Source organism: Lepisma saccharinum, chromosome 2 (genome assembly GCF_977018435.1).
Source record: "Lepisma saccharinum chromosome 2, izLepSacc3.1, whole genome shotgun sequence".
NCBI classification, from domain to species: domain Eukaryota; kingdom Metazoa; phylum Arthropoda; class Insecta; order Zygentoma; family Lepismatidae; genus Lepisma; species Lepisma saccharinum.
Window position 1 is genome coordinate 37,829,402 of NC_139230.1, and position 19,032 is coordinate 37,848,433.

Sequence of the window (19,032 nt, forward strand, 5' to 3'; positions counted from 1 at the left end):
ATAAAACCACGGATAAAGATATGTGATAGAACTCTGCCTCCGTTCGTGGCGTTGTGATTAACATGTGGCTGCAAATCCAAAGATCTTACGTTCAAATCCTGGAGAATGACTTGTATTCGTCCTGTAATATACAGGAGAGTCACCTAAAATTACTACCGGAAATATTTCGTGAACAATAATAAATATTGAAAAACTACTTTTACAGACAAAGTTATGAGAGGGGCTCATGAAATTAGTGGATGTAACACGTTCAATTTTTTGACTGGAAACCCCATATTATTTTAGTGCAATTGAAAGTAGGAAAAAATACATTAAGAATGGTGTTACATTGTAATACGTCAAGTAGTTCTCAAGTAATTGTAACGTGAGGTTGACGCTTGTAACAAACATCTTAGAAGTTGATTCTTGTGTCGTAACAAACATGTCCCCCCCCCCCTTTTGACATCATTCGTGTGTCGTAACAAACATGTCTCCCATTTTGACTGTAAATTGGTACAGTCAAAAGGGGGAAACATGTTTGTTACGACACAAGAATCAACTTCTCAGACGTTTGTTTCAAGCGTCAACCTCACGTTACAATTACTTGAGTACTACTTGACGTATTACAATGTAACAAACACCCTTCTTAATGTATTTTTCCTACTTTCAATTGCACTAAAAATAATATGGGGTTTCCATTTTAAAAAAATGTAAATTTATGTTGAAAATCATACTTCCTTACGTAGTTGAGCGTATTGTATTCACTAATTTCATGAGCCTCTGTCATAACTTTATCTGTGAAAGTAGTCTTTCAGTATTTATTATTGTTCACGAAATATTTCCGGTCATAATTTTAGGTGACACCCTGTATTCATAATAGCATAATATATTGGCATCATCACGATTAAATTAGGTAGAAGCTATATGAAATAAATACAAATTTAAAAGGAGTCCTGGGTGTGATTATTGACAAGGAAACTTTTCAATTGCTTACTCAGCACTTAAACTGCGTAATGAACTGTAAACTCTGATCACATTTAGAACGACGCACAATTGTGTGTTATCATTCATACACTCCAAAAATTTCTTTAGAAAGTGTTCAATCACCTATCGAGAACTGAATCTCATGAGAAATATCTGACCTTTTTGTTGAATTCGATTTTAAAGAGGAGCATGTTAATGTCATGTTGTTATGCAATTGATAATTCACAGTAATCGGTCTTCTTCAAATACGTGCAATCTGACATGTAGTAGTTGCTATGTGCGTACGTTTTGCTTGGTCAATTGATAAGATTTCACATTATCAACTCTGGCTGTAATGAGCTGTCAGGACAATGCACATCAACATTACGCACACACATGCTACTTGTAATCAATTTTCATCTGAAGTTGTGTTTGATCTTACTCGTACTAAATATTATTGATTCGAGGTTTTATTAGAGGTAATATCTACAAAAGATGATGTTGAATCTGACAAGGCAAATCGACAGTAGATCCTTTTGCAAAAGTATTCCATGTTTGACGTATATCATCCCCTCAATAACTGCTAATCACACCCAGTGGTGGACCCTCCATATACCCAGATGTAGCACGCTACTACCACTGTCTATGGAGTGGGTGGTCAGCTGGTATTGAATATTTTTGTCAACATGGTGTGAAAAGAAAAATGAAATGTCATAAATACTGGTATAATACCGAAAATACATATATACTTGATGTATGAAGGGGTGGGGTATTTTGTAGTTCTCTACCCCTTTTTGGAAGAAGTGTTCGCCACTGATCAAACCTAATATTCCCATGATAATTAAACAGTAACATCTCAGATATACAAGCACTTGCCTCTTTGAATAGTTTCAGGGCTTCTGGGGTCGAATCCGTTGGGCCTGATCGTTTATTTCATCGTTTCTCCTCATCCATGTGAGTAATCTAACCTGAGGAAGATGTAAGTGACGTAAACAACCGAATGCACAACTCTTGTTGTTTATTGCTGTTGCAGCAAACTTAACTTCTAGTTACTCGTTAGTTCGTATTCAGTCTGCTGGTTCCATGGTAGTGCCTTTCACTTGCTAATCAATAGTGCACGTGGATCGGTGGAATTATATCACATCAATCCAAACTCTGAAGGTGGGTGAGCGTGATTCAATGAAGGAAGATAGCTGCGGGGGGCATTTGGTACACAGCTGTCTTTTCCCTATCTGCCAATTAATTATGGAGACGATCCAAATTTCCCAACCAGTAATGCCAACAAACGTCTAATAATACTACCTTGCAGCGGCTGCTAGCATGTTCACATCTAGTGCACATGCAAGAAGTCTTGCATTGTAAAAATGGCAGTTAAAAATATTTTAAAAAAATTACTTTAGTAAATCCAGTATTCAAAATAGATCCGACCCGATTTTCTTCAAAGGGTTCATCATCTTATTTGGCAGTGTTACTTAGTCTTCTTTCGAGTAACATTTAGCCAAAAGCAAATGGTCATTTCACAATAATGAAGAGAATTTATACGCACGGCCCATGAAAATAAGCGGCTGGACAGAATTGCGCTGGTGCCACATATGGGAAAAAGCAAAGCGAGAGCGTGACAAAAGTCGCTGGTTCCCGCGCACTGTGTGGCAACGTCAACCGGGCTGCGTTGCCTAGTTCGGGCGTCAAACCCACCTCTCCCCGGGGCACTTTTGTGTCATCCTTGACCTTTCGAGCAAATACTGTCGGTTTGTATCACGTGGATTACAAAAACCAACTCTACAATGAGATCTTTCATTCTCTTGAACCTCCGAACAGACGGAGTTGTACTCCGACATGGCAAAAGGGCGAACCTCTGCCACCCGCCTAATTTCATGGCAGTGCGTTTAGTCACTTTTAGGGTAAAACTTAATTAAAATTGAAGGAAAATTAGCAATGCATGAACGGTTTATTTTACTTTGCTTTTCTGCCACTTTTGGCTACTCACAAAGATGAGGAGTGGTGGTGAAATGAGATGGATGAAGGGACAGTTACAAACTTATATGGGCGACAAAACACGAGCTCCACAGAGGATTATACTGGCTGTGAATCCAAACGCCAAAGCCTCGTTAGTATGCAAAATGCAGTCAGGGTGCATTACGTGGGAAAGAGGTTGACATTTTGATGCTTACGGAAAAGTACCCCTAAAGAAAAATTAGTTCTCATCGTTGAAGTAAATGTATTAGTTTCTCGAGTAACATTAAGTCGAGCAGAGGTGGTTGCTGGTTAGGTTATCAAGTTGCACTACCACTGTTTACTTTCTGGGCTTACATAATTATCAACATAAAGATATGTAGTGAATACTAATTACATAATCTAATCACGTGATACAGAGAGGGAGAGAAGCTAATTACTTTAATTAATTCCCGAGCAGTCACTGTTGTTCTACCAGCGAGAGTGAGCAAATTCTTTCCGTGCCCGACCCTGTGGCCGAGTGGTTAGCACATCGCGCTGCGACCCCAAGGGTCCCGGGTTCGAATCCAGGTCGGGCTTGGTTGTTTGTGAATGTCCATTCATCAATTTCATCATTTCATCACTCATCCCCATCTTCGCAAATTAGCCAAGAGGCACAAAACGCGAAGTAAAATAAACTAAATCAAATTAAAAAAAAAAAAATCTTTCCGTACAGTGTGCACTCGGCTCCTGCAGACTTCAAGAGGGCATTGGAGCCCTTCCTATCAGTTTACGGTATAATCGTTTCTGCTGCTGTTCTTGCATTTTCCTTATCCCAGTCAAGGTCCTTGCACGGCTGTAGACGGCGAACTTCGTGACTCTGGAAAACTGAATCGCTGCTCGAATGCAGGAACAACCCAGATGGCAGATTTGGGGGGTGAGAAAGAACGTTGGACAATTCGAACAATACGGTAACTGTATCGCTGTTCAATGGAATAATTTCTAAGAAATGTGGCCGAACACCATCACGGGAGAAATAGAATGGTTAGTGGTACCTTATTATTTTTGTTAGTTTGCATTATATTATATTCTAAACGGTGTTCGGAAACAACTTGTGTCCAATCATAGGGGGCGCCAGTGAGGTGTGAGGGGCTGCTTGCTACAACCGGTTGCTATGGTGGTTGCTAAAGCGCCAACACAGCGAAACGCTATTCCGCGTTGGTACAGTTTGGAAAGATGAACCGAAAACAACAAAGGAGGGAGAGTGCATAAGGAAAACCACTTGCAAGGTTTTAGATACGTAAGATAAGAAGGTGTCGTCGAAGGAAGGGTGCAACGCAGCATGGAAGAAAAATAATATGATATTTAGGAAAGTGCTACTCAGATGATGTCGCACATGTTGTGATTAGCACTTTTTTCGAAATGTCTACAGCCGCTTTCTTAATATTAACTTTGTGTGTGAGCGAAGAGATATTTAACCAATATGGCCTGTATTCCTTTGTTACGAGGTTATCACGAGGACAAAGGGATTGAACACAATATGTGCCGTTTCCTCCATTCGTAATTATTTTGTGGTTCTTATTCCAATTTACCACGCTCTTTTATACAAAAAAAAAATCGAATGGAAACAATTTGTTGTAATTAATAATGGTCTGCCAAGCTAAAAACATCTTAAGGTCGATCCGAATTGACTAACAGGTGGGCGAGTTTATGTAACTCTGCAATTTATTTTTCATGAGATTGTAGTAAGGGAGAGAAAATATTGAAATCCTCTAAACACAAATATCAGCAGTACTGATAACTTTCATTTGGTGTTCTTTTCTTCACTTTTCTTCCAACAACATGTAATTCACTTTATTTCATATATATATATATATATATATATATATATATATATATATATATATATATATATATATATATATATATATATATAAAAGTTTCTTATTCTTTATTGGTACTTTCATTTATTCCATTGTTGATTTTGCTGTTATTTCCATTGTTTATACATTCCAATGTAAAATGGCCAACGCTGTATTTGGAATTATCTGGTAAATAAATAAATAAAAGTAGAGCGAACGAAATTTCTAGACAAAAAAAAATATTAGCATGAATTATGGGCGTCGGGAAGGGGAATCGAATCGGTTCTTGGACACCCATGGAAATTGAAATAGTTAATTTCAAGTAAAATAAAAAGCAGAAAGGTTATTGTTAATAAGAGAAATAGAGAGCAGAATAACCAAAGTAAAAACTGCATTGGGTTGGAAAAATACAGAAACCCGGTTATGTTTTTTCATTCTACAATTTAATTCAAGGAATAAATGTTTTCACAGTCTCCAAAATTCCAAAAAATAGAGTTTTATGTGAGAGGTCACACAACAAACTTTAGGTCTAAAATGTCGCATAACTCTTTTGTGGGTAAAATTTAGTAACAATCTAGAATAACTATGCATTTCAGTACACCAAGTACAGGAAATGTGAAAAAAATATGAAAAACAGTTGTATTAACTCATCTGGTGGATCGAGTAGAAGAATCTTCCGAAGGATATAATAATAATAGTAATAATAATAATTACTGGGCCACCGGAATGCATCGGAACTCCGTTCCGGTAAATCAGTTCCTGCTGCGGCATTGGCCATCTATTTTATTTATTTAATAACTGTATAAAAGTCAATCCTTTATGATGTGAATTCCTATTGTAAACAATAGAGAGGAACAGACACAGTTCTTGTACTAAATTTCATAGGCGTGCGCACGGGGGGGGGGGGCAACGAGGGGCAATTGCCCCCACCCCTAATCATGGACGTCCGCAGATTTTTTCCACGGAGGGACAAGCAAGGTATTTTTCTATGGGGCATATTACCCCGATAATAGTGTTGCCCCCTCAAAAAACACCACTTGAATTTGAAATTATCGCAAATTACTATGACTGAAATCAAATCATATGTGTGAATTATATACTTTTAGGTTCACATTCGGTTTCTAAGGAGGAGGTGTGGCCATTCTTGCCCCCCCCCTTTTCCAGACGTCTATGTCCCTACATTATTATACTTTCACCTAGAAATTTAGTGTAGAGAAATCTTATCGCCGTTATTAAACAATATTATGCTATTATTGCTCCTCCCCAACCTTGGACGGAAATCAATTCTAGCGGGGCAAACATTGAGGTAAAAGGAAGCAAGGCTAGTAGAATCTGAGAGTAGCAGGACAAAAATGAATATATGAAAATCGCGCCCATACAAAAATCTGTGTAAATCGCGACCAGTTTAAGTATTCATTCCTAGCGACTACCTGGTCACCATGAGTCACATTCCACCGCGGTAAACAAGACTTTTTTATGGATGGAACCTTTAAAATCTGTAGCAAGCAATTTTCTCAAATATACACGATCCATGCGACTTTGGAAGTTCAAAGAGTGAAACAAACATCTATCCAGTGGCTTTGCATTCTTACCAAACAAAAGAAAAGAGACATATCTCCGTACGTCTTTTTCGTAATGTACTTGAACATATTAAAGAATGGAATCCTAAAAATGTGACCGCTGATTTTGAACCAGCAGCGATTTCTGCACTAAAAGTTGTGTTCCCATCAGTTGAAGTGCATGGATGCCATTTTCACATGAAAAAAGTCTGTGGAGAAAAGTGCAAGAATTGGGACTTACTCGCGAATACAGGGAAAATGAAGAAGTAAGATTGCATATCCGTATGTGTGCTGCGCTGGCGTTCCTTCGGCCTGAAGATGTCTTTGATGGCTGGATCGAGATACATTCCCAAGCATCAACGGTCGCCAAGCTTTCTGAGTTTTTCGACTATTTTGTGGAGAGGTGGTTAGAAAATTGTGAAGTCCCGGTCAGTCTTTGGAGTTCCTACACACGGCGCCATCGAACCACCAACGCTGTAGAAGGCTGGCACAACAAAATTAATAATATGCTGGGAAAGCCGAATCCTAAAAAAATAAAGACGTGATCGAATGTATGAAGACAGAAGCAGAAAAATCAGTGTGTGCGTTAATAAGGACAGAGTTAAGTATGGAAGGCAAACGAAGGAAAGTGTGGATAAAGTGTGATGGGAGTCAGTTTTATTTGAAAAATATGATTAATTGACAGATAGGGACCGTACTGGGCGCTATTTTCGCTGGGAGTGTTTTACTCTGACAGGTAGGGACCCTACTGGGCGCTATTTTCGCTGGGCGCAATTTTCACTGGGCGCGTTTCACAGGACACCGACAAAAATATACTCAAGATGGAATTTGTTTTCAAGTCTTTCTTGCATTATTTCTTCCAGACTGCCAAGAGCACCTGCAGGGGCACATAGGGGAAATTGCCCTCCCTTGATATCAAATTTTGTACAAATAAAAATACATTTCGTAAATTTTTTTGCTCGCTTTGTTCGCAATCTTTGCTTTTCTTACAGTCTTGTCAAGTTCAGAGCGGTAGCTAGGGGCGGCGGGAGTTGATCCTGGGCGCCGAAATGAAAAAAAATGTAAAGGAATGACATGGCGGTCCATGGAATTTTTTGTACCATATTAAATCAATATTGTTTTCAGTTTGCAAAAATTTGGATCTAAAAATTTTCTTGCTCGCTTCGCTCGCAATTATCTGCGCACGCCTATGCTAAATTTGTCTCCTGTCTGTGAGCAGTCAGTAGGTCCCAGGGGTAGCCGGACAATTGCGATGGCGGACAATTGCGATGATGGACAATTGCAATGAACACAGTTAGAAGTGAAAAGGCGGGGGGACAATTGCGATGACATTTTAAATCTTCTATCAAATTGAAGAGTGACTTAACACCCCGTACAATACCTCTTACAAGAGAATTATGTGAAATATTGATATTTTCGAATATAACACTGATATCTCTCTCACTTTCTCCAGGCATGAGACTGGCAAGATAGCTTGTAAACGTACTTGCATTACAATCGCTTTGGCGTGTTTAAAACCAGTGTTATTCCACACATTCGTCAGTCATAACTATTTTCTCATTCTCGTATTTTTGTTATTACTTTTCTCTCTTCCTTTATTCCTTGTCAGTACGACAGTGTTTCGTCAAACTTGGTTGGGAATTTGGTTCATTCAAGTTTTTGAACATGGGCTAGAGCCAACAGACACCTTTTGAAGTCACCCGTTTCTTCATATGTGCGAATACACTTTCCCAACTTTCTCGTGTCACGTTTCTTCCTTTTCTGACCTTCTAGATTAAATTCCATCCGCATGTACTTACTTCATGTTGGTGTCTTCTGCTTGGCTCTTCAGGCCGGCCTGAAACACATCATGAATTTTTGGATGCGTCTTCCAAGCCACCAATTTTATTTGTTGTTCCAACCTTCTTCAGCATTATTAGTTCTGTGGCGCCTTTGGTTAGGTTAGTTCCTGATCTTCGCAATTGTCCTACCATTAATTTGTAAAAAGACCTTCACCGTCAAAATCATCGCAATTGTCCGTGATTTTGGCTTCGTCGCAATTGTCCGCCATCGCAATTGTCCTAGATTCGGTTCCAGGCGCCAGACATTCCAGGACGACAGGTTTATCACATGTTTAATCTTTCGTTAGTTAGTCCTGAAATGCCCAAAGCGATATTCATACCTTGGAAGGAGGAGGCGGATTTGCGAGAAGATAAGCTTCTGGAAGAGAATTGTTTCCTGTTACTGTCAGTTGTGTACTGTGATAAATATTTCATTGATTGATTGAGTTGGTGTTTTAAGTTCACTTTATGCACCTTAAGGCTAATTGGGACTGGACCTACAGTTTAAAGTGGGATCCAAACCACTACGTGTCTCCACAGGGTATCGAACCCGGGACCCCTTGATGTGTACTGTGATAAATATAATCACAGAAACAATTACATTATTTTATGTCAATCCTTGATACACTGGTCTACAAATTTTCATGAACTTTCTGCTTATGTATATTTTTCATTCTTATTTTCATAATTTGGATCCACTGAACACGAATATGACATTGGTTTTGCTGTAATGTCAGTTTTTCGGATAATATGGGCCGTTTATTATTTCTTATTCAAAGTGCAACGTGTAGCCTACATGTCATATGTATTATGTAGAAAAACATAAAATTACAAACACAGTACAGTCAGTATCCAGTAAATTACATATATAATGAACAGTATAACAATGAAAAATAGCTAAAGCAATACAATGAAATGAACAGAATACATTAATACATTAATATTACACATCAGTCCCTTAATTTAGTTCATCTTATGTGACAACATGCTCAAGATTGAATATTTGTTGTTCGTTGTCTTTTTTTGGGAAACACTCCCTTCCCCTTCGTCACGAACTTATCCCCAAATAAAATCACCCATCATGGCACAGTCCCATCTTCCCTGGTATCTGCCTTCCATGAATTGAATTCCTTTTGAAAGTGTTCGCAGTGTTCTTCGCTTATCTCTCCAAAATTCTGCCAAAAGAAATCAAGATGCGAATGAAGCATGTGTAATTTTACAGACATTCTACAGATTAGTGCTCTATATACATCAATTAGTGTCTTAACTTGATTGTCAAGAGCTTCACTTCTGTTGTGGACCAGAAATCCCTTCATCAAGTTGTGTAAGGCTTTCCAAGCATTTCTTTCCAGCTCGGTCATATTTTGTTTAAGTTCATTACTATTTAGCATGAAACAAATCTGTGGTCCTGTAAAAATGCCACCCACAATTTTTGCCTCTGACAGATTAGGATTTTTTTATGTACTGTATGTAGAGCAGCTGACTTACTATCCAATGCTCTCACAGATTGTTTTGCCAACCTCCGTTTAATGTGCAGCGTTGGTATAGCTCTTTTCAGTTCTTACGGCGGGCGCTCTAGAAGCTGGCAAGGGAAGTGGGTAGCGGAGAAGCGACCAATCCAGCGCGATAAGAATCGCAGCAGCCTGTAGAATGAGGTTCACGTAGTAATTATGTCCGCCACGTCGTATCTCTCGGCGCCACTGCTGTTGTCTGGTTTGTCTGCGGCGAATTCTCCGCTCCCCACTTCCCTTGCCAGCTCCTAGAGCGCCCGCCGTAAGAACTGAAAAGAGCTATAGGAGAATCTTCTCTCTGGGCACTTAAGCTGCGCTTGTGTTTTCCTGGAATTAGTTCTGTTCTTTCAGGCCACACAGTTTGCTCGTACTGTCCCAGAGACAGAGAAAACAAGAATACTTTGTATACCCACTTTGTAAACCAAGAAGAAAACCAATTATTTTGAAATCACCACATATGTCCCACTGGTGTTAATCATATTGGATATTCTCCAACATGAAGTTCACACTTGAGTAAATTTCCTTGAAGTGGATGGAGTACGCGACTGGAATTGGTTCGTACTGAAAGCCAATTGCACTAAAGAGACCACTTATATCAGAACAGTAGAACAGCGACTCTTCCACAGAAAAAAAAAACACACGAAAACACCTGGTGTCTCTTTCTGAATTTTGTTATTCTACAGGAAGGAAGTAGCAAGTTCCATTCCTTCAGCCGTGAAGCTAAAAGTTCACACTTATTTTTTGGTAAATTCAGGTCTCGAATAAGGTCATCTGGCTCTTTCTGGTTCAGTAAATGAGGTTTCTTGCTATTCTCATCATCAGTAACATGGTCACCCGAACTGTCCAAATCACTACCTTCTTCCGCAAATGTGGTTTGGATTGGAGGCGATGGTATAGGAAGATCTTCACTGTCAGGAACAGGTGCTTGGGAGGATGGTATGTCAAGGTACTGTAGCTGACGCTTGTTCTTCCCTCTCTTGAAATGTGCTAGTTCGATCATCTAAAAGTAACAATCATCATGATGATTTGTAGGTTCCCTCCACACTCGCAGAATCGCAAATGGCATGCCTTTCCTGCTACCACGCAACCAATGTTCCATCGTCGACCTGCAGTTACCACACGTAACATGTGGAGCTCATGGTTTGTCCAGATCACCAACAGCCATTCCAAAGTATGCTTTATAGGCTTCACAAAATTTTGTCCCTGGTACAATGACATGTTTAACTTGCTTGGGCCCAATATGGTATCCACATACATAACAGAACAAGTCTGCATGTAATTTGCACTTCCGACCCTCTGACATGCTGTTCCATAACAAAGCAAATGAACTTAACGCATATTCACACACACCCAGACTGAAGTAGTAGACATGGTGGCGAAGAAACAACCTTGAAACACACAACCACAAGGCCAAAATAGGAATTCAGGTGAGCGCTTGTACTCTTCAAATTTACTACGCACCGATAAAAAAAAACACACAAGAAAAATAGAGAAACCACACAGACGGGGTAGACATGAAGGGGGAGTTTCGAACCTTTACACGAGTTAAAAATCAACAGCAACTGTGCTTCCATCTAGCGACTGTAAGAGTCAATACACCCATATTGCTGTTGTTAAGCCAGCAGTGCGAGAGAACAAAACATGCTAATCTTTCAAAATGTTGATATTTCGACAAAATTGTTGTCGGATGCGTGTTTAGTGGGTCGAAATCTATAAGAATTCATCACAAAACAATGATAAGCAAAATCTTGTATATAATCTATAAATGGAAGTAAATATTTCAGATTACCATTCGCTTATTTACTAGTTACGATTATTCAGTATTTCCGGAAATTTAGAAAAATATTATATTTTGGTAAGTGTTATCCTTTAAGATGTAAATAGAACCTAATTTCCTGAAACTCGAGACATGACAGAGCTTCTACTAGACATGACAGAGTACTAATGCTAATAATAATACCGTTGTTATCTCAATATGCATTTATTATTGTTATTATTAGTAGTAGTGGCATTGTTATTCATTGTAGTTTGCGTTCCGGTTGTTGAATGAAACCACTTTAAGCACTGCTAATACCTCTACTATTCAAATTTGTCAATGGCCTGACCACCCCTACAAAAATTTCTGGGGACATCCATTGACTATGGACTAATATAGCCCTACACACACATTCTTCTGAGCGAGAACATGCATTGTACTTTATTTTAATGCCCAGTAGTGCAAGGGCAGGAAATATGCTTAAAGTTTTCAGTCATGCGCGAAACAATAATACATATCTGACCGTAGACAAAGAACCATGAGACTTCACGTTTCCTTACTCACCACCAAACGTAAGGTACCTAGCTAACCCGAAGAAATCGTAAGTTCCGACCAATTGTTTGTCGGTCACTTTCTTGGAAAATGCCTGCTTTTGTTTCTCAATTTCTTCTTTAACTTGTCGACTGCAAGCAACCTGTATTTTATCTACGTATTCTTCGGAATCTAATCTTTACAATGGTGTAAGATACATAGTACCATTTTATTTGAAGGGCTCGGGGTGTAAAACATGGTAAGTGACAAAATGCAGGTTTCGAGATATTGAAAGTTGATGTTTAAAAAAAATCTGATTTATAAATTAAAATAAATTTCTAAATTATTTACAGCAAATATGATTCACTTGTATGTTTACTATCATACAAACATGATATTTCATCCGAATTATTTTTTTCGGTGGTGCTACATGCGATTTGTTTGAGGGTTGTTCAAGGAATTGTTGTAGTTACCATGCTTTACATGCAACGATATTTACGAAATGAGTGATCAGATACCGCTTTATTCAAGCTAACGTGTGGGGTCAGTTCAATAATAATATTTTGACATTAGACTTAGCAACCATAACAATTTGTAATAAAAAAATGAAAGCCTTTAATAATAATAATTTTATTCAAGAAACAATAACCTGAGCTACTTGTTCAAACAAGTTTTTGCTTTCCTATATCTATGACTGAAATGAACACCATTACAAAAGTAGATTTCATCGTTTTATTACGTTAGCATTTAAAAAAATAAGTTCTGAATGCTTGTGATTAAAAATAACTTCCTTATATCTATATGGATATCAATATTCGTAAAAAAATGTTTATATATGATCAGTTTTTCAGCTTCACATATCTACTTCACACACACAGAGGCTCTATTTATTATCTCACCATGCCAACCAGAACGCGATTCACAAGCCTCTCTTGACACAAAGCTGTGTTACGTAGACTATCCAAATTGCATACAATGGAAATATTAGATTTTTGTGATTCAATAAGCAATTTATACATAAAATAGGGATGGCCTCTTTTTCGAAAAATTGAAAATCTAAAAATCATTTTTTTCGAAAATGAAAAGTGGAAGTACGAAAAAATTTTCGAAAATCAAAAAAGCGAAAAACTAAATCCTTTTTTAAAAAACTGAAAACGATTCTTTTTTTAAAAACTATTCTTTTTCAATTATTTTTTTCGAAAAACGAAAAACGATTTTATTCGAAAAACGAAAAACGATTTTATTCGAAAAACGAAAAACTATTTTTTGCGAAAAACTATTTTATTTTCGAAAAACGATTTTTTTTCGAAAAACTAATTTTTTCGAAAAATAAAGCGAAAAACGAAAAAAAATCGATAAATGGAAAACTATTTTTTTTTCGAAAAACCGAAAAACGAAAAATTTCATTTTCGAAAAGCCCATCCCTAGTTCAAATCTCAATTTTCAAGATAACAACTACCGGCCCACGTGGCGGAGTGGTTATGAAATCGCGCTACGACGCCAGGGGTCTCGGGTCCGAATCTCGGCCTGGGCATGGATGTTTTTGAGTGCTTAGTCATCAATTTCGTATCATCCGTCACTCATCTCCAACTTCGCAAATAAGCCAAAAGTGACACAAGACGCGAAGTAAAATAAAGCAAATCAATGAAGACACAATTATGACCTTGTAACTTTGTTGTATTTTTCTTTAACGTGGCATGTTTGTAAAGAATGATTTAAAATGTATACAGGGCTTAAGTTTTTAATAGTTTTCACTCTTATGGATTAAAATAGTTATGCTCGTAATTTCGATCCAAGAAGAAGACATATTTGCAATATCAACAATAAAATAATTTGCTTTCATCAGTCACACATATCATAAATATGGAAGTTAATTAAATTACAAATACGTTATTAGGTCCACCATAAAAATATTATAACTTTTAAAATGCGCATTACAGATTTATGAAAGAAATATTTTATAAAAAACTAAACTGTTCCAAATAATTGATATGATTCATATCAATTTACATATTCCTTATGTGACGTTGCTTTTAAGGCATGGTATCTTAAAGCAGCCTTAAATGTGCATAACCAATTAAGAATCAAACGAATTTCTATGTGACTATAGTTATTTATATATAGTAGAAGAAAAGTATGTGCTTCTCTACTTGATCGCAGTTCACATCCAGGTACATATTCCGGGTCATTATGGGAATCACATACACTTTCTAACTCGTTCTCATCTTTGCTGTTGCCTCAATACTCGCGAACTTTCTGAGACACGTTGCAATTCAGTAACAGCCGTTTCGCCGCCATCTTTGCTAGTTACCATACATTACATGAAACAACTGGTAGATACCATAACTTTCAACACGTCTAGCTCTGTTATCTGTTGACGAAACGAAACACTTAATAGTACGATTCGACTCCATTTACGATGGACTACACGATGCACATTGTAACTCCAAAATGACCAAAATATCACCATGTTTTACACCCGAGCCCTTCATTTGATAAACGCTGTCACAACAAAACAGCGTCGGAAGTTACGTTTACTTTACCCGTGTATACTGCGCATTGACGGTCTGTCCTGGTGATACGTACATCTTTACTTCGTTGAATAAAAATCTGTATAAAATAGGTTTCGCAATATGAATTGAGAATGATAATGGATTTTAAAAACAGATGCAAAACGCTTCAAAACAAGACCAATATTGTATTCGTAGGACTACCCAATACTAAGAAAAAGTTGCTTAGCAAAATTGAAAACAACTGTTTTTTAACAAATTTTGAAAACCTGAAAATTAATAATTGTGTTTAAAACCTTTCTGCCGGCAACCTACTAAAATTTCATTGATTTACAGAATTTCAAAGAGAGCGATCGTTTGCAAAACTAAAAAGCCGGCCCTTTTTTGTTCTCACGGCGATAAAAAATATAAGGCATATTCGAAAAAAAAATTGTTATCATTGATTAACGCAGAATTGAATAAGCTAAATTTTCATGTAACTCGTTTTTACGTAGGTCTACTGGTTAATTTTTAATTGGAGACCAAACTCTAGTACCTATAATTTTTCATCCGACAATTCTTACCCGTCAACTGCATGTTAAACAGCTGATTATATTTTCAGGTCACCAATAGCTATGGAAGTGTCTTGGTTCAGAGCTGAATTCCTAGAGATTTAGGGTTCAAGCAGGCTAAAGCAAGCACCAATCTAATCAACTAAGCGCATAAGAAGTCATGTTCAGCTCCTTTTCTCTGTCATTTTCAAAATGTTTTTTTTTTAAAAAAAAAAATTCTCAAGTACAAAGAACCCTTCCCCAAAATAAATAATGGCATAATCAAATTCACTGCGAAGAAAGATAAAGAGAAGTTCATATTAAGAGCATTACTCCACGCCAGGTTAAATGCCAACAAGATTGATTGATTGATTGAGTTTGTGTTTTAAGTTCACTTAATGCACAGTAAGTAAGGCTAATCAGGACTGAACCTACAGTTTAAAATGGGATCCGAACCACTACGTGACTCCACCGGGTAAATGCCAATAAGAGAATACGAGGGTTAGGGAAAGAAATGCCTACCGCTGAATTCGAATCTACTACACAGAGAACTCGAAATGCATCAAAGCGAATTTGATGCAGTTTTAGTGCATCAAATGACACACCTAAACGTGTAATCTTGGATTATTTGAAATTGTCTTCGGATTTGATGCACTTTTACTGCATCAAATCGAATATCGACTGTGGAGTGTGTCTTTTGATGCATCTTAGTGTGTTAATTGCACATCCGATGGGATTTTATGGATCGAAATGCATATTTCTCAATTTATACACTTGCATGCATAATTCTTACGAAGAAATTGTTCAGTGATTTTACTTAACTTATACAGAAAATAGATTTTGATATTACGATAATATGAAAGAAATTCTTAATTTATAAGCTCATAAATTGATCGAAGTAAAAAATATAAAGTATCAGGAACAAAAGTAAATTTATTTTTAAGTAATTAATTATATTTCCTATAGCTAATTGAAATATCAAAATTGGTGCCACACTTGCATGTTCAAGCCACTAATAATGTTCTTTTGATGCATTGTTTCTGCACAGTAAGTAATTTGAACTCTTTGAGGAGGGGTCAGATCTTGCCCTCCAGTCATAGAAACTTAAAATTTCCGTTTTATTATTGTTAATCAGTGCTTTCTTTCTGGGAGGAAAGTTCCGTTACTCTTCAAGTTGGTTTGTTCTTGTGTTCATCATAAAAAATACTACCATTCGATTTGAGGCTGGGTGGGCACTTCAGCCGCTTTATGTGGGGACAAAGTCGAAAAAATTCCGACCTTAGGTTACCCACCCTGGGTTTCCCACGTGGCAGTCAGGCTAGAATTTCACGAGAAATGCAACCTATCTTTAATCAGGAATCAGTTACGCCTGCATGATTGCAACAAATCTATAATTTTCCAGGTGTGAGAAAACAGTGTCATATACGCACATCACCCCCTTCCTATTTAAAAATTTTGAGTAGAATTCAATATGGCGGCCACCAATATGGCGGACATCAGATTGGAACACACCAATGTGGTTCCCCCTAAGCGCCTAACCTGTTTCTTTCGGACCAATTTGGGGTGTTAAGGAACTTTTGAATCACCCTTCAGGCCCTTATATGTGACTTTGTCAACATGAGATCAAGGGTCACCCCCCACACACGTTATATATACATTATCAAAGGCCCCCCCAACTACCTACTTTTAGTTGGGGGGGGGGCTTTGATAATATTTGTGGGGGGCAAGATTTGTAGATCCGGCACTGCCTGTCATATTACACAATCCTCCACAAAACATCCCTTAGATTGCATTCGTGTTCAAGAGACCTCTAGCTTAACAAATTTATATTTACTTTGAAACATTTAAGAGTGATGTGTTGACAGATTTCTGAAGGGTTAAGCTGACCAGTGTTTCATCTCACAATCACAAAATGAAATAAAAACCTCTCACAAAATAAAAGGATATTTTTAAATGAATTCAAAATTTTGTTAATTTTTTTATCTTGTGTGGTGTTAACAAATGTATCTCGGAAACAGTATTTTTTTTTGTATTTAATCGTATTGGTATTATGTGTTATTGTATTAGTATAATGCAGTATACAACTGGTATTCAAACCGATGAGCGTACCATTTATACCTTCAGTACATTGCATAACAATCAGGGGTTTATCCAGGATTTTTCTCTTGGGGGGTGTTGGAAACTTTTGGGGGGGTGTAAGTTTGGGGATGTTAAGTGAATATTTTGGACCGTTTCTACTTCAATTTGTTCATAGATGTTTCCAGAGATCAACCCCCCCTTTCCCTTCACGTATCATTTCAGTAGAAAAGATATAGTGAGTGCAAAAAGTGTTTGGACACTGCAGTAGTTACGTTAATAATGAATTCTCTTGCCGTTCTGGATGATGCTAGGTAAGCGGGATAAAAGTGCAATGGTTCTACCTCAAATTCTTTTTTTCTTGGCAAAACAACGAAATAAAAATATCAAAACATAAACAATCCATGAACAATTATAACAGAAATGCCACAAATTATGGGCACAGAAAGTCTTTGGACACTTAGTAAAAAAAACATTAAAAAGGACCTCTGTGAAACACGATCAATAAACCTGGACTACCATATACGTACCACTGACCCCTTCAACCTCTGGGCTCGCAGCTGTCAGTTCGCAAGTCTCAGTACGGGCAGTAGCTCTGCGTCATTGAACACGATAGTGCAACATGGTTTCCGGAAGGAGAGAGTTCATTTTTTTAACGTCGGCAAATTATCCGGCTCACAATCAGTGCAAATCAGTAAGGGAAATGTCACGCTTGTCTGGAATTCCTAAATCAACAGTGCACGTGATCATAGATCGCTTTGGCGAAAGAAAAACAGTAGAAAATAAGCCGAGGACTGGACGACCAAGAGTGTTTTCTGTGCAAGACGAATGGTTTATTTTGCGAACTATAAAAAAAGACCCCCAAAGCTAGTGCTCCGACGTTGGCTGCGAGCCTTCAAGACCGAGCTGAGCAAGTTTCTTCCAGTACAGTTCGTAATATATGCCGACGAAATGCCTACCATAGACGAGTGGCAAGGAAGAAATTTTGGGTTAGTGCAAAAAACAGAAAGAAACGCCTCGAATTTGCCCTATACCACCGCAATTACGATGCAGACTTCTGGAACAAAGTCATTTTTTAAGGCGAAAGCAAATTCAACTTATTTGGGTCGGATGGTAGGCATATGGTATGGCGGCAAAAAATATATAGTTGGAGTCGCGAAACTTAATCCCAACTGTCAAACACGGTGGCGGTTCACCCTTATTATGGGGTTGTAAGAGTGCTGCTGGGGTCGGAAAGTTGCATTTCATAGAGGGGACGATGGATCAGTACATGCACATTGATATATTGAAGAATAATTTGAGCGCTAGTGCGGCTAAAATGAACTTGGGTAATGATTACTTGTTTCAACAGGACAACGATCCTAAGCATACCGCCCTTAATACAAAATTTTGGCTGTTATATAACACTCCAAAACAACTTCACCCCTCCCCCCTCAATCCCCAGATCTGAACCCCATAGAAAATGTATGGAGTGTATTAGAGAAAGAGATAAGAAAAAGAAACAAATCCGACAAATCCGACCTAAAATTAGTATTGCAGGAAGAATGGAATGCCATTTCACCTCAGATTAATTCAGATCTGGTTAAATCTGTACCAGACAGGCTCCAGGCAGTGATTCGTGCCAAAGGAAATCCAACAAAATATTAAATGCTTTTGTTTTTGCAGAAAATATGGACAAGAATGGCAAGTGTCCAAAGACTTTTTGTGTTCAAAATATGTGATATTTTCGTTATTATTGTTTATAGATGGTTTCTTTTTTATATTTTGTATTTTCCTGTTGTATCAGATAAACAAGTACGTATATGAGGTAGAATAATGTAATTTTTATTCCACTCGCCTACCTGCACCCACAACCCTGAGCGGATCCCTTTTTTACGTACCTTCAATGGTGTCAAATGCAGGAAAAGATGGAAAATAGATTTTTGTGATAATGTTAACATTTCAGTCTAACGTTTCGAGTATTGCTCTCCAATAAAGTTCACCACTTGATTTAATCAATCGTT

At 37.7% G+C, this 19,032-nt stretch overlaps 1 protein-coding gene across 1 annotated transcript in view; it reads left to right on the forward strand.

Annotated features, from left to right (window-relative positions):
* Window positions 1-3,834: 3,834 nt before the first annotated feature.
* LOC145984404 (metal cation symporter ZIP14-like) overlaps window positions 3,835-19,032 on the forward strand; it is a 34,214-nt gene continuing 19,016 nt past the window's right edge. Inside the window, exon 1 of the mRNA XM_083118066.1 lies at window positions 3,835-3,918. Coding sequence (XP_082974192.1) covers window positions 3,916-3,918 — 3 coding nt within the window. The 5' untranslated portion in view covers window positions 3,835-3,915. The remainder of the gene's footprint in view (window positions 3,919-19,032) is intronic.